At 43.6% G+C, this 14,493-nt stretch overlaps 1 protein-coding gene across 1 annotated transcript in view; it reads right to left on the bottom strand.

The window, feature by feature from the left end:
• Nucleotides 1–4,344: 4,344 nt before the first annotated feature.
• The window catches only part of ntng1a (netrin g1a), a 100,016-nt gene continuing 89,867 nt past the window's right edge, over nt 4,345–14,493 (bottom strand). The window contains exons 7-8 of the mRNA XM_076291428.1: nt 12,914–13,048; nt 4,345–4,610 (exon numbers count right to left, since the gene is read on the bottom strand). Of these exons, the coding sequence (XP_076147543.1) occupies nt 4,345–4,610; nt 12,914–13,048 (401 nt within the window). The remainder of the gene's footprint in view (nt 4,611–12,913; nt 13,049–14,493) is intronic.

Consider the following 14,493-nt stretch of genomic DNA (forward strand, 5'->3'; position numbering starts at 1 on the left):
CAGAGAGTAAGAGAAAGAGAAAGAGAGAGAGAGAAAGAGAGAGTATACAGGCCTGTTTTGATTTATTGCTTGCAGTATTGCATTATTTCCTAAATATTTTCTTGACTGGACTGTGCTTATTTGCCGCGTGTTCTCAGCCAGCATTAAGGAATTCCATGTGGATGCGCTGTGCAATCTGAAGCGGTTAGCCACAGGCAACAGCCGCGTGCTGGCTGTGGAGTCTCTCCCCCCGCGGTGGGGCCTAGGTGTGATGCTGGAGTTGTGCAGGCAGCTGTTGCCTCTCATCTCGCGGCCCCTCCATCGCTCAAGCAGATATGGCTATCGAGCCGCCGGTGCCCCGAGGCCGAGTGAGGCCGTGTGTCCGGCGCACGTTCCGTAACGGGTTTTGGCCAGAGAGGTGGGAAAAAAGCAACAGGGGTGACCACAGAGCTATCACATGATCCCTTCCATCCCAAATGCAGGACATTACTCACCCAGCTTGGCAGGCTACCCCCATCTGGGCCAAATGCATTAATAACCCCACAGAGCAAGAAAAGCTATGCTCCTATACCTGTTCAGAAGTGGAGATTAAAGGCCTTAACATATCCTGAATGTTGTCTTGGCAGGCTACCCCCATCTGGGCCAAATGCATTAATTACCCCATAGAGCAAGAGAAGCTATGCTCCCTTACCTGTGCATAAGCGGAAATCATAGGCCTCAGCAGATCCTGAATGTTGTATTAAAAAGAAAACCCTAGCGGTCCTCAAAGGCCCTCCAACTCTGCTCTAAGCCCTTCAGTTCCCCCCTCTCCATCTCCTGTGCAGCCCTCTGGTCTACTCCCACCCCCGAGCAGCCCCCCCCCCCCCCCCCCCCCCCCAGGCCAGCCTTGTGTGTCAGCCCTGGCTCCACACCTCCGATGAGGGAAGGTGTGAGGGCTCCTCGGGGACACGCCTGTGAATCAGGCAGACATCTGCTAATCAAGACCTGATAAATTAATCTGCATTAATCGGGCATCCCCATAGCAATACCATTAGGATGTGTTGTTATTGCTGTTGCTGTTGTTGTTTTTTCCCCCCATACAGGTGATCTGTTGAGGCACGTACTCTAACCTGTCAATGTTGATTAAAAGGAAAATCCTGATAGAGTCGCAGAGCACCAGTGCTCGATAAGAAAATGACAAGGTGTGTGCCATGCTCCTAGTGCGCTGTGTTGGCTTATCAAAGGATAATTACAAACGATGTCTGCCGTGGTCAAGAGTATGAAAAGAAGGATAAGGGAGGTGTGATGGCGGAGGTGTTGAATGTTATCAAGAAACGCCAGCACTTGACTCACAGTTTCTTGTCTCCGCCATCATGATATGCTGTGTGACCTTCCAAATGTTGCCTCCCTCGGTCTATTCTCCTGTGTACAGTTTTCAGAAAAATATATAATTGTTTTCTTTAGTCAACCAAGCAGTGATGAAATGATAGTTTTGTCCCATAGTTGTGTCCTGCAAAAAAAGACAAATAATATCTAGGTCACAACGATCTTTTGAATCTCCTGCATGATCCTTTATGCGATGCATTACTAATATACATAACACTACAAAAAGGTGTCACTGCAAGGCATTGTGATACAAATTATACGTGTGAAGTGAAATGTAAACAAGAAAAACAAATGACATAGAAGTCTTTGCTATTCAAACTTGCTTATTGTGAGAAAAAACAATCTGACTGACAAGTTTCAGTGAAGAAGCTGTTAGTTTTTAAGACAAATTGCTTTTTTTTTGTAAATAGCCTCAGACAATTTGAAGGTGAGTCCATATTTCAATTTTCCACACATTAGTGGGCTTGAATAACAGGCTGAATCAGCAGAATTAACTTAAATCAACAAAGTTCCTCCTCAGCTTAAGTTTTATGCGGCCCCAAAATGGATTTTTATATAATGGAGAACCAGCCTGCTGCCCTGCTGGAAGACACTGGCCTCACAACAAAGGCCCTTAGCAAGATGTCAATACCGGTTAATATTTAATTCGACCCGATAATACATGGTTCTCTTTAAACAAAACCTCACTGTGCTGAATTTCAATGTAAAGCTCACACTACTGCAAGGAAGCCTATTTATGGGAAAGTTTTGGTGACAAGGTTATCATGGTGAGTCAGATATTTCAACGTCTGCTGCATTGTGTTTTTATGCAATGTTTGACACGTAAGGAAAACGTGCACAAAATAACCTGCAAAGCTTGTTTTATATCAAATGAAAACATGACATGAATACTGAATTATGACACACTGTGTTGTAATGGTGTAATGTTGTGTCATGCCTTATGAAAACATATATAATTATATGTTCCCAATGCAGTACAATTGGGCAAACTCTTGATGTTGCAATGTGTTGATAAAGACAGGATTGTCATACTACCAATACGCATTTTTAAACTTTTATTCACTTAAATCTGCAGTGTTAAAGCAACAAGAAAACATTTAGAATGTCCTTTGGTGGGATTTTATTACACTTTAGTATATATGTAAACTGATATTCTTTGATGCCAGCACTTTGCCAATACCGAGGAAACTCTGCACAACCTCAAGAAAGAAACAAAATAAAACAAAGAACTAAAAACAACAGAATGAAGAAAAACAAAACAAGCCAAAAACAAACAAAAATGCTTATTTTGCATTCCGTCTACACCTTGGTCAAACACACAAACAAGTTGCCCTTGAACACAATTCCATAATAATACAAAAAAGTATATGTTCTACATTATCTTTGCTCTGTCAAGAAAATAACTTCTTTTTTCCATACAAAAATTAAATACACAGATAATTTTTTTTTCTTCCTCTTAGCATGTTATCTGCTTAAGTGAACACGCGCAGTGGCGACCACAGCCTCCGGTAACGCAGTGCCTTAAAAAGTTCAAATAAGCATACGGCTTGCTCATTGAATATACTCCTGGGGGTGAGACAGGAACAGGGCTTGGGGAGGGTGTGGGGCAGGCTGTTACACATGTGCGTCACTAACATTGGACCAAGAATCAAACAAAACCAAAGCAAAACAATAAAAGAAAAAAGAAAAACATTGGAAATAAAAGAGAGAAAGTTAACAGGGGTTACAGAGTAACGTTCACAAAAGCACAGGTCAGTGACAGGTAGGGTCAGAGGGATGTACAAGTGGTAGCATGGAGATGGGAGGATGAAGAGAGAGAGAGGGGGCTAGAGAGAGTGAAAGAAAGGGAAAGAGAGAGAGAGAAGAGAAGAGAGGAAGGGGTGAATTTCTTTCTTTCTTTTTTTATTTTAATTTGTACTCGAGATCATGTGATAGTCTGGATGAAGTTCCCTAAATCCACAACGCACTGACAGCAAAGTATGCTGAAGTTTCATTGATGAGTCTGTTCTTGTTTTTTTTCCCTTTTCTCCCTTTACTCATCTGTTTCTTTTTTTTCTCCCAAATGTCATTTCAAGCTGGACAGTCCTTTCAAGCTGGACAGTCACCATGGTTGTCAGGGTAGCCCTAAAGCTGTCCAAGCCAGCCCAGAAAACGTACCCCTAGCTGGGGTAGCGGCTGACTACTAGCGTGTTAGCTGTGTGCTGATTGCAGCTCCCGTAGCCACGGTGATGGAAAGGGGAATATTGGGTGAGTCCTCATCAGTTTCTCCCATCTTGATTGGGTTTGGGGGTGGGCTGTTGGCATAACAGGGGGCTGAGTGTCTGATATGGCTTAGTCCACTGGTCTCCGTTGAGTGAACAGTCTGCGCTTTGTGTAGCCTACGATCAGTTTGAAAATGTTTCACCGTCGCCACGATTTGTAAATGACAAATCGATTCTAGTACTCTGATCAATATTTTTCATATACTATATATATATATATTTTTTTTTTTACATTAATGTTAATTACTCTTTATTCATCTAGTCATATAATGTCTTAGCTTCTGTCTTAGCATATATATTTATATATATAATACTATATATTCATTTATTTGTATTTTTTTTTAAATCACTTCTTTACCAATTTCCTTGAAATTCTGGCACATTCCTTAATCAACAGCCATGTGTCCTTGATGGGGGAGCGAGGACAAGGCCGAGGCAGCTGAGGGAGGTGGTGGGTGTTGGGGTTTGGGGCACAAGGCACGGGGCAGAGTCTAGCGCAGAGTTCATAAATCAGCTGGACGTCTCTCTGCTGGGCGCTCTCCGTTCTTTAGTCAGGTTTTGGGGGGTGGGGGTGGGGGGGTAGTTCAAGAGGCTTCATGGACGTTGTGGTGGCATTGGTGTCGGCGGCGGTGGTGGGTCGGTCAGATGGGGGTGGGGAGATTTGTGCACTGAGGAGGCGGGGTGGGGGGGGGGTTGGTTGGTTGGTTGGTTGGGTGGGTGTCCTCGTCCTCATCCTCGGTCAGATGGAGGAGGACCAGCAGGCCTCTCCCAGGAGGACGGGCGCTAGGCTGAGGGCCAGCGCCAGCAGCAGGGACGCCAGGGGCAGGTGGAGGGCAAACGTGGACGGGGCGCCGGAATCAGGCCCGCTGCAGCCGCCAGCCTCGCCCTCACACTGGGCCTTCTCGCACAGAAGGCCGCTGAAGCCGGCTGGACACTGGCAGCGCAGGTTGTTCAGGCACACGCCGCCGTTCTGGCAACGGAGCATCTCGTTGTCGCACACGCGGGCTGAGAGCGAGCGAGGGTGACAGAATCAAGACAGACAGGGAGAGAGAAAGACAGGCAACACAGAGAGCGAGACAGACACAAACAGAAAAATGAGACAAGAGGCAAAAAACCAAACAGTGGTGAGAACAGGCAGTGAGATCAGGCGTAACTTCCTTCACAATTTGTCAAAACACTAGTATAAACATCTTCCGTCGTAATGACTACTGTGAACATCTTCCTGAGATTTACATTTTCAGAAAAGCCAAAACACTGACACTCAGTCAACACATAGCAGCTCTACTCACATGAGATTTCAGTGGCAGAAAAGTATGAATACAGTTAAAATGGACAGAAATACATTCATTACTATGTAAAAGACAGTCTACGGCATTTGCATGGATTAAAACATTTATACCCATATAATCTAATTCCATTCCCAGTAGCCTAGTGATTTATCAAGGCTCCCCATCTGTTCATCTGTAAACTGCATTGTTGGAAGAGTTTCTGATCAAATGGAAAGGAGAGGCAGCTCTGCCAGACGAGCTCATCTACAGGCAACACGACTTCCCATTGAAATATCCAAATAATTGGGCCGTTTCTCTTCAGAAATTACCCCACAACATTATGTGGTTCTCTGCTCAAGTGCAAAATGAGGGCGTTTTGTGTCGGTATAAACTGTGGGCTGATGTTCAGTGCACCATCAAATGTGTTCGACAATGCTGAGACACTGAGGGAAATGGAGGAGGATCTAACTTTACTTCTCTGTCAAATGCAACGGTGAACACTCAACGCTGACGCTGTCCTTTGGACTGCTGAGTGTGATCTATAAAATCACTTCAACATATAGTGTGTGTGTGTGTGTGTGCCTGCCCACTGGGCCTCTCCAAAACAAACGAGCCGACTTTAGAGAAGTTCGGAGCGTCTCCATACAGCACCAGGAGGGAGACTGTCAAGCAAGCTGCAGGAAAACAAACCTGAGCGCAAACTAACAAACAAACCAGACAAAGACAGAGGAAGAGAGGGAGAGGGGGGAAGACACACACACACACACACACACACACACACACACATACACACACACACACACACCAACAAGAGCAGAACAGCAACCATAGATCAAAAAGCCAAGCATCTGCCAATTCCAGAAAGCTTACACTTCAAGTTAAACTCTGTGGCTAGGTATATGTAATTAAAAAACAAGTACTGCGGGAAATTAAATAAAATCTTGCATTAAAAACATGTGAGACATCGGTGGGCCTTGACCCGACAGAGAATATCATATGCTTACGGTTTTCTCACCTTGCTGTGCTGTTTGAGGGTGGTTGTTTTTTTGCAAACTCTTGTTTATTACCACATCTGTTCATGCACCTTACCGGGCTATTTTGGGTGAGACGCTAGGGACTGTGTGTGTGTGTGTGTGTGTGTGTGCGTGCGTGCGAGCGTGCGTGCGAGCGTGCGCGCGCGTGTGTGTGTAGTCATAACAGCAAACTTCACAGAGGGTTGCAAAGAGATGAGCATTTGGGGGACATCAGCTTCACCAAACAGCAACCAGCCAGTAATTCAGACTGTTGGGGCCCCGTTTACACGAAGGGAAGACGCAGATATTTCCCTGTGGTTTGGCCTCTCATTTACACGAAAAACCCCGTTTTTATCACAGAAAACGATTATTTCTAAAAACTCAGGCCAAAGTGGAGATTTCTGATAACGCTGGTAATGTGTTGTCGTGTTAACTGGGAGAAATGGGGTTTTAAGTTCTCAAACGTCACATTATGCGCCAGAAAATGCTTAACGTCATGTGAGCGCCTTAGGTTAACAGTTTGTTTGGCTACTGATCATGGATGCTATTAAGGTGGTACTCATTTTTACATTTGTGCAAAGGCTTTTGGCCTGTTTGCATTATCAAATACAGTTCAAACGAGAAATAGGAAGTGATTTGTTGCTGTTGCTATTTTTTTCAGGATTCTGATTGGCTAACGTGGGATTGAAAACTGACAGGTGTGCACAATGTTTTGAAAACGGAGAGGGTGAAATGTCCGTTTTATGAAAATAGCCGGCCATGTATAAACGTAGCCTGAAAGGTCTGTTTGGAAACTGGCATCCAACTGGAGTGGGCCTGAACAATGTATGAGCCTATGTACATTATGCATACAATGGATAAACACTTTATGTATGTATGCTCTGCGTGAAATGTTTATGGTCCCAGACTACAATATGTTGTTATATATATATATATATATTAAAATTAACATAATATTCCCTGATGACAGCTTTTAACACAAGTAAAATGTCTAAATCAATGTCAATTTCAGCTACACATAGGCTGTAAGCCAGTTTTTCAAAATATTTTTTCACACTTTAGTGTGTAGTCAGTCAGTCATCATGACAGAGTTGAATCTAACAGCCATTTTGCCAGTTGGTCACAGCCATTAGGCTGGAGACAGATATCATTTTCATGTGTGTTTTACAATTATTCCTCACTCTGTCTGGGAATACAGTGGAATTGCCATCTCAGGAGTCACAGCGCAAGCAATCAGAGAATTGAATTAGACTGCCATGTTGGACTCCAGGGGTTCTGTTCTAACGATAACATGTCACCATTAATTACACATCAACTTCTCCTGTTCTGTCCGTTTTTATCATTTCATCATAATCCCTCTCCCCCCATCTCTTTTACTGGCTTTTTGTAGGCACACTGCTATTTCTGCACAAATTAAACAGGCCTTTTTTTCTGGTTTTCCAAAAGGTCTTGTAAGATCACTCCCCACCATAAGTATATTGATGAGGCTGCCAACCTCTCTAATGTTATTTTTGCCTAATAGGTAAAGCATCTTATTAATGCATTAAGCCAAGCTTGCTGCTAAAATGAGGAGGGGAAGATATTGATTGTGTTTGAATGGAGACATCAATACCAGCTGCTACCAAACTGATCAGAGAGAGAGAGAGAGAGAGAGAGAGAGGGGTGAGGTGAGACATTGTGTTAAAGGAAGAGGGTTGTGTATGTGTATGTGAGACCTTTTGAAATTAACTCGAGCCATTCACACCTACTCACCAACTCCTTAAGTCCCCCCTGACCAGACATCAGAGTGTGTTGAAAGACAGTGCTATTTTTGGACATACATGTAGTCTACCTCCCTTCATTCAGCCTCCACCTCCCTTCATTCAGCCTCCACCTCCCTTCATTCAGCCTCCACCTCCCGCTTTCTCTCTTCCTTCTGCATCACATGTGCCTCTATGTAACAGTATATGGTTTTTACTGCATCACATGTGCCTCTATGTATAACAGTATATGGTTTTAACTGCATCACATGTGCCTCTATGTATAACAGTATATGGTTTTTAACTGCATCACATGTGCCTCTATGTATGACAGTATATGATTTTTATTGCATCACATGTGCCTCTATGTATAACAGTATATGGTTTTTACTGCATCACATGTGCCTCTATGTATAACAGTATATGGTTTTTACTGCATCACATGTGCCTCTATGTATGACAGTATATGGTTTTAACTGCATCACATGTGCCTCTATGTATAACAGTATATGGTTTTTAACTGCATCACATGTGCCTCTATGTATGACAGTATATGATTTTTATTGCATCACATGTGCCTCTATGTATGACAGTATATGGTTTTTACTGCATCACATGTGCCTCTATGTAACAGTATATGGTTTTTACTGCATCACATGTGCCTCTATGTATAACAGTATATGGTTTTTACTGCATCACATGTTGCATCACATGTGCCTCTATGTAACAGTATATGGTTTTTACTGCATCACATGTGCCTCTATGTATAACAGTATATGGTTTTTACTGCATCACATGTGCCTCTATGTATAACAGTATATGTTTTTTACTGCATCACATGTGCCTCTATGTATAACAGTATATGGTTTTTACTGCATCACATGTGCCTCTATGTATAACAGTATATGATTTTTATTGCATCACATGTGCCTCTATGTATGACAGTATATGGTTTTTACTGCATCACATGTGCCTCTATGTATAACAGTATATGGTTTTTACTGCATCACATGTGCCTCTATGTATGACAGTATATGGTTTTAACTGCATCACATGTGCCTCTATGTATAACAGTATATGGTTTTTAACTGCATCACATGTGCCTCTATGTATGACAGTATATGATTTTTATTGCATCACATGTGCCTCTATGTATGACAGTATATGGTTTTTACTGCATCACATGTGCCTCTATGTAACAGTATATGGTTTTTACTGCATCACATGTGCCTCTATGTATAACAGTATATGGTTTTTACTGCATCACATGTTGCATCACATGTGCCTCTATGTAACAGTATATGGTTTTTACTGCATCACATGTGCCTCTATGTATAACAGTATATGGTTTTTACTGCATCACATGTGCCTCTATGTATAACAGTATATGTTTTTTACTGCATCACATGTGCCTCTATGTATAACAGTATATGGTTTTTACTGCATCACATGTGCCTCTATGTATAACAGTATATGGTTTTTACTGCATCTCATGTGCCTCTATGTATAACAGTATATGTTTTTTACTGCATCACATGTTGCATCACATGTGCCTCTATGTAACAGTATATGGTTTTTACTGCATCACATGTGCCTCTATGTATAACAGTATATGGTTTTTACTGCATCACATGTTGCATCACATGTGCCTCTATGTAACAGTATATGGTTTTTACTGCATCACATGTGCCTCTATGTATAACAGTATATGGTTTTTACTGCATCACATGTGCCTCTATGTATAACAGTATATGGTTTTTACTGCATCACATGTGCCTCTATGTATGACAGTATATGGTTTTTACTGCATCACATGTGCCTCTATGTATAACAGTATATGTTTTTTACTGCATCACATGTTGCATCACATGTGCCTCTATGTAACAGTATATGGTTTTTACTGCATCACATGTGCCTCTATGTATAACAGTATATGGTTTTTACTGCATCACATGTTGCATCACATGTGCCTCTATGTAACAGTATATGGTTTTTACTGCATCACATGTGCCTCTATGTATAACAGTATATGTTTTTTACTGCATCACGTGTGCCTCTATGTATAACAGTATATGGTTTTTACTGCATCACATGTGCCTCTATGTATAACAGTATATGGTTTTTACTGCATCACATGTGCCTCTATGTATGACAGTATATGGTTTTTACTGCATCACATGTGCCTCTATGTATATGGTTTTAACTGCATCACATGTGCCTCTATGTATAACAGTATATGGTTTTTATTGCATCACATGTGCCTCTATGTATAACAGTATATGGTTTTTACTGCATCACATGTGCCTCTATGTATAACAGTATATGGTTTTTACTGCATCACATGTGCCTCTATGTATAACAGTATATGGTTTTTACTGCATCACATGTGCCTCTATGTATGACAGTATATGGTTTTTACTGCATCACATGTGCCTCTATGTATATGGTTTTTACTGCATCACATGTGCCTGTATGTATATGGTTTTAACTGCATACCCCCGATCTTGTTTCTCCCCATCAGTCTCTGACTGCACCCTGTAAAGGCGCTGAGGCTTTGAGAGTGGTGTGTGTGTGTGTGTGTTAGCCTTGTGTGTTTGCATGTGTGTGTTAGCTTAGGGTGCGTGTTAGCCTTGTGTGTTTGTGTGTGTGTGTGTATGTGTGTGTGTGTGTGTGTGCTTGTGTGCATATTTGTGTGTGATTTATGGCACTGGGTTAGGCTAACAACAACAACCATCCTTATTTCTCCCCAGAGAAGGACATGCAGAACGCCTCGCACAGGCAGCCCCACCCCCGCCCTCCCGCAGCACATCTAACGTGGAACATCTGAAAACGCCACTCGGCTAGGTGCCTTTCACAAACACACAAACACACACACGCTCACGCAGCAGATTTCAAAACAACCCTGCGCTCCGACTTGGACACGCCACAGAGAAGGCGGGCGGCAGTGGGAGAGGAGCTTTTCAGCTTAATAAATGAGTAGGGAGGCGCGACTATATTTGGAGAGCAACCCAAAAGAAGGCCTTTTTTTAAGAGCCATCAGTGTGTGTCTGTGGTTAGGTTATGGTTTGCCATTCAGACACATAATACAACTCACATATTCCATTTCTACATTGTGATGACCCCTTGTAGCTTCGGAGTGATCAAGGCTTTGTTCACATTTTCACAACCACCCACCAACCCCCACCCCGCACACACACACACACACCTCAACTCCCTCCCCCCACCTTTACAATTTACTCACGTGTAAACAGAGAGAGAGAGAGAGAGAGGGGAAATAAATTGCGTGCCTTATTGGGTTTACTTTTGATATGAGGGATAATATTTATTGAGAAACGCCGAGCGAACTAGGTGCTGCCTCCCAGAGAATAGCAGGCTATTTGAGGAGATTTGAGTTTTTAATTACACGCTGGAATCTGAATACTGATGATGCCAAACGCATGGCGTCTCAGAAACTTCAGGGAGCACAAAGGGAACACAAGGTTGAAAAGGAAGGAAGTTTGAGCAACTCGAAAAACTCTTTGAGGCAGCTGTTGTTTGAATTGTCATTCCAGTGTCCTTCTACGTCTACCATGAACAAGACAGCTACAATAGGAGTCTTTATCAAATGAGATTAGACTGACTGGTCGTCACTGTCCACTTGTATGTTTGCAAATTTTTAGTTTTATGTTATCTTCTTTCTCTGCTATACATCTTCTTTGACAGCACCACATGGCAATGAAATATTAATCTGCTCTTATCCACTGTTCATGGGCCTGGATGGGTTTTCTGCTTTCAAGTTTGTTTTGTTTTGTCTTTCGCTGGAGTCACAGTCATGTTGTCTCATAAACTCAGCTGGGCTCCACGAACATCCAACCCCAGTTCTGCATATCTCTCAGGGGCTCTGTGTTCAAGAATGACCCCAACCCATCCATCTTGCACTCTCCAACTGTATTTCTTGCTCAGTCAGTCTCTTCTCTTTCTTTTGTTCTTAGTGGCTTTGTGTGTGTGTGTGTGTGTGTGTGTGTGTGTGTGTGTGTGTGTGTGTGTGTGTGTGCGCGCGTGTGTGCGCGCGCGTGTGTGTGTGCGCGCGTGTGTGCACTTGTCTGTTCCATTCGCACTATTTCTCACGACACACACCATCATAACTGTGCAACGCAATGAGACAACATGTGTCCGCACTCTACCACCGCTACCAGAAGAGAGAAAAACACAGACCTGCTACATAATTAAAAACACTGAATTTCTAAAGCAGTCAAAAACCATCCACAATATTTACCCTGTAGATTATGCACCCCAAATGAAAACAAAACAAAACACAAAAACAAATAACAAAATCAAACTGCATGCACTGTTCAGCACTGGCATGTACCCCCAGCGTTAGGGCTGATGGCATGCTGATATGTCCGTGATGCCACTCGCCACTGGCATGGGGGAGAAGGAGGGTGGGGAACGCTTTCAAACAGCCAAGATGGCAGACAGCTTGAATCAGGCACCACAAACAGCCCCCTCAACCCCTCAGCGAGCACCATACCACCACCAGCTCCCAACATGCTGCAGGCTGCAAATATTAGCTCAGCTGCTCAGCTGTTCTCTCTCTCTCTCTCTGTCTCACTCTCTCTTTCTCATTTATCTATCTATTCTGTTTTTCCCCATTTTCTTTGCCATTGTTTGTTTTTTTCTCTCGCTGGTGCGAAGCTGCTGTCTGGCAATTTCTAGAATAATGGGCATAAAAATACATCAGCCACATGCAGGTTTGCGTCCAAGTACCCCTCCCCAAAAAACCCAGACACCCTCCACACATGGAGCAACGAGCATGTAGGGAAGAGAGGTAGGCATGAAATCTCCAAACAGTAATCAAGAGCTCTATTGGGGACATGCTTGCTAAGTTCAAGCGGTGGGAACTTTTTCTCTTGGGCAGAAGTGTAGCCGTTGTTGTGCAGACTTTGTGCAGTTTCGCCCGTCTGTGTAGCGCGAGGTCACTCACACCTGCTGGTGCAGGCGCTCAGCAGCTTCTCATGCCTGCAGGGCCAAAGCTGGAGCAGCCGTGGAGACACACAAAGAGGAGGAGAGCAAACGCAAGAGAAAAGAGGTGAGAGAGAAGAGAGAGAGAGAGAGATGGAAGGAGGGAGAAGAGGAAAAGAGGCAAGGCCAGTGCAGGGGGCCAGCAGCTGCAGAGGGAGAGAGGGATGGACAGAGAGAGAGAGAAAGAGAGAGGTATGGAGGAGTAGAGGGAAGAGAGAGGTATGGAGTAGAGGAGAATATAGAGGCTAGCTGGAGAGAAAAGGGGGTTGGGTGGAGGTTCTACTTACATTTGCAGCCATTGTCCCACAAATATCCCGGCAGACATTCGTGGCACTTAGGCCCTGTCGCTCCCTCCTTACACTTACAAAATCCTGTGTCATTACAGCGATCACTGTCTGAGCCAAAGGGATTACAATTACAGTCTGTAGAAACAAGACATACACACACACAGGCACTGGAGTCGGGGGCACAACATACAAGCCTCACAAAAGCAACGTCCTTAAATATAAATTATGCCGTTCTACATTTCTTTTTTTGCTTTTGTCCGTACCAAACTAGGTTTTCAGGACACAATCGTTCTCTTTTTTTTTGGCAAGTTTTCACCATTTATAGCAAGATATAGCCAAATAGATACTCCAAAGAATATGTGGAATATACATACTGTACACATCCTTATTAGTACAACAACAGTACGGCTACTGTAACCATGATGCTACCATTTCAAAGGGGAATTGATGCAATGATGAGCGAATGAGAGAAAATGGATGGTCCAATGCCAACTGGAAGCAGATGGGCACTGTAACATGATCCTGGACATTAGAGAAAGCAAATGACAAGGACAATGAATGAGAGAATGAGAGTGTGTTGACTAGCGTTGTGTGTATCTGTCGAAGACCATCACTCAAGGAGTAATGTTGTGTAGAGAAGGAGAGCAATATGGATTCTAAGTATGAATGAGAAAGGTCAACAGGAAGTGGTGTGTGGGGTGTGCTTGTGTTAGCGCATGGCCTGTGAGCTCAGTGGAACGTGGACACAGGCATGGCTGGAGAGGTGGGGCTGCTTTATAATATAAGACAAACTTCAGATGAGAGGGTGCTGAAGGAGGGAAGATTTGGGCACACATGATGTCTGGCTCTGTTTCTGATATGGACCAGAAACAGGACTGCCAATCATTCCTTTTGAAATGGGTCTTTAGAACGAACACAACATACCAAACAACCAACCAAACACCAATGCTAAGATATTCGACACCTAAAAAAAAGCACAGCAATGAAACAATTACCTCTCTGTAGAGAACTTCAAAAACACACAGTGCCTGAACTTCCAATTATATAAGCATGGCTTGGCATTAGTTCCACTGCACAGTATGAGCGGTGCTGTTTGTGTGTGTGTTCTCTTTCAAATCCTACAAAGGGAACAAAGAGACTGCGCTCACTTTTGAAATCCCATCAGCCTAATGTAGTGATTCAGAGCATGACTACCATGCGCAATGCACTGAGGCTCTGCCAGCTTTTATTTATTCCCTGTCACCTTTCCACGATGGGAACAAAATAAAATGCACACCCATGTGCCTTGTGAGACTTCACCTCCGGTCACGTGACGCTACCATGAGACGCTGCCATGACGACTGGCAAGTGGAGGAGGGGTGACGGGGAGGTTAGCGAGTGTGACCTCGCACCCCCTGGCAGAGGTGCTAGCGGCCACTGTGACAGGAAGTGACATATGCGCCATGCCACACCTTTCGCCTGCCCGTGCCAACTCGGCTCGGTGCCCTCCGAGGAGCGTGCTGTGGCAGACGTCTCTTCTGGCTCGGCAGAACACCTGCTACTGCTCTCTTCGCTTCCCTTTCCACATCTCTCTCTCTCTC

This window comes from Alosa pseudoharengus, unplaced genomic scaffold, assembly GCF_046254945.1.
Source record: "Alosa pseudoharengus isolate Yale_2024_CS ecotype anadromous, Long Island Sound unplaced genomic scaffold, YU_APseudo_1.1 YU_APseudo_1.1_scf_18, whole genome shotgun sequence".
In the NCBI taxonomy this organism is placed as follows: domain Eukaryota; kingdom Metazoa; phylum Chordata; class Actinopteri; order Clupeiformes; family Clupeidae; genus Alosa; species Alosa pseudoharengus.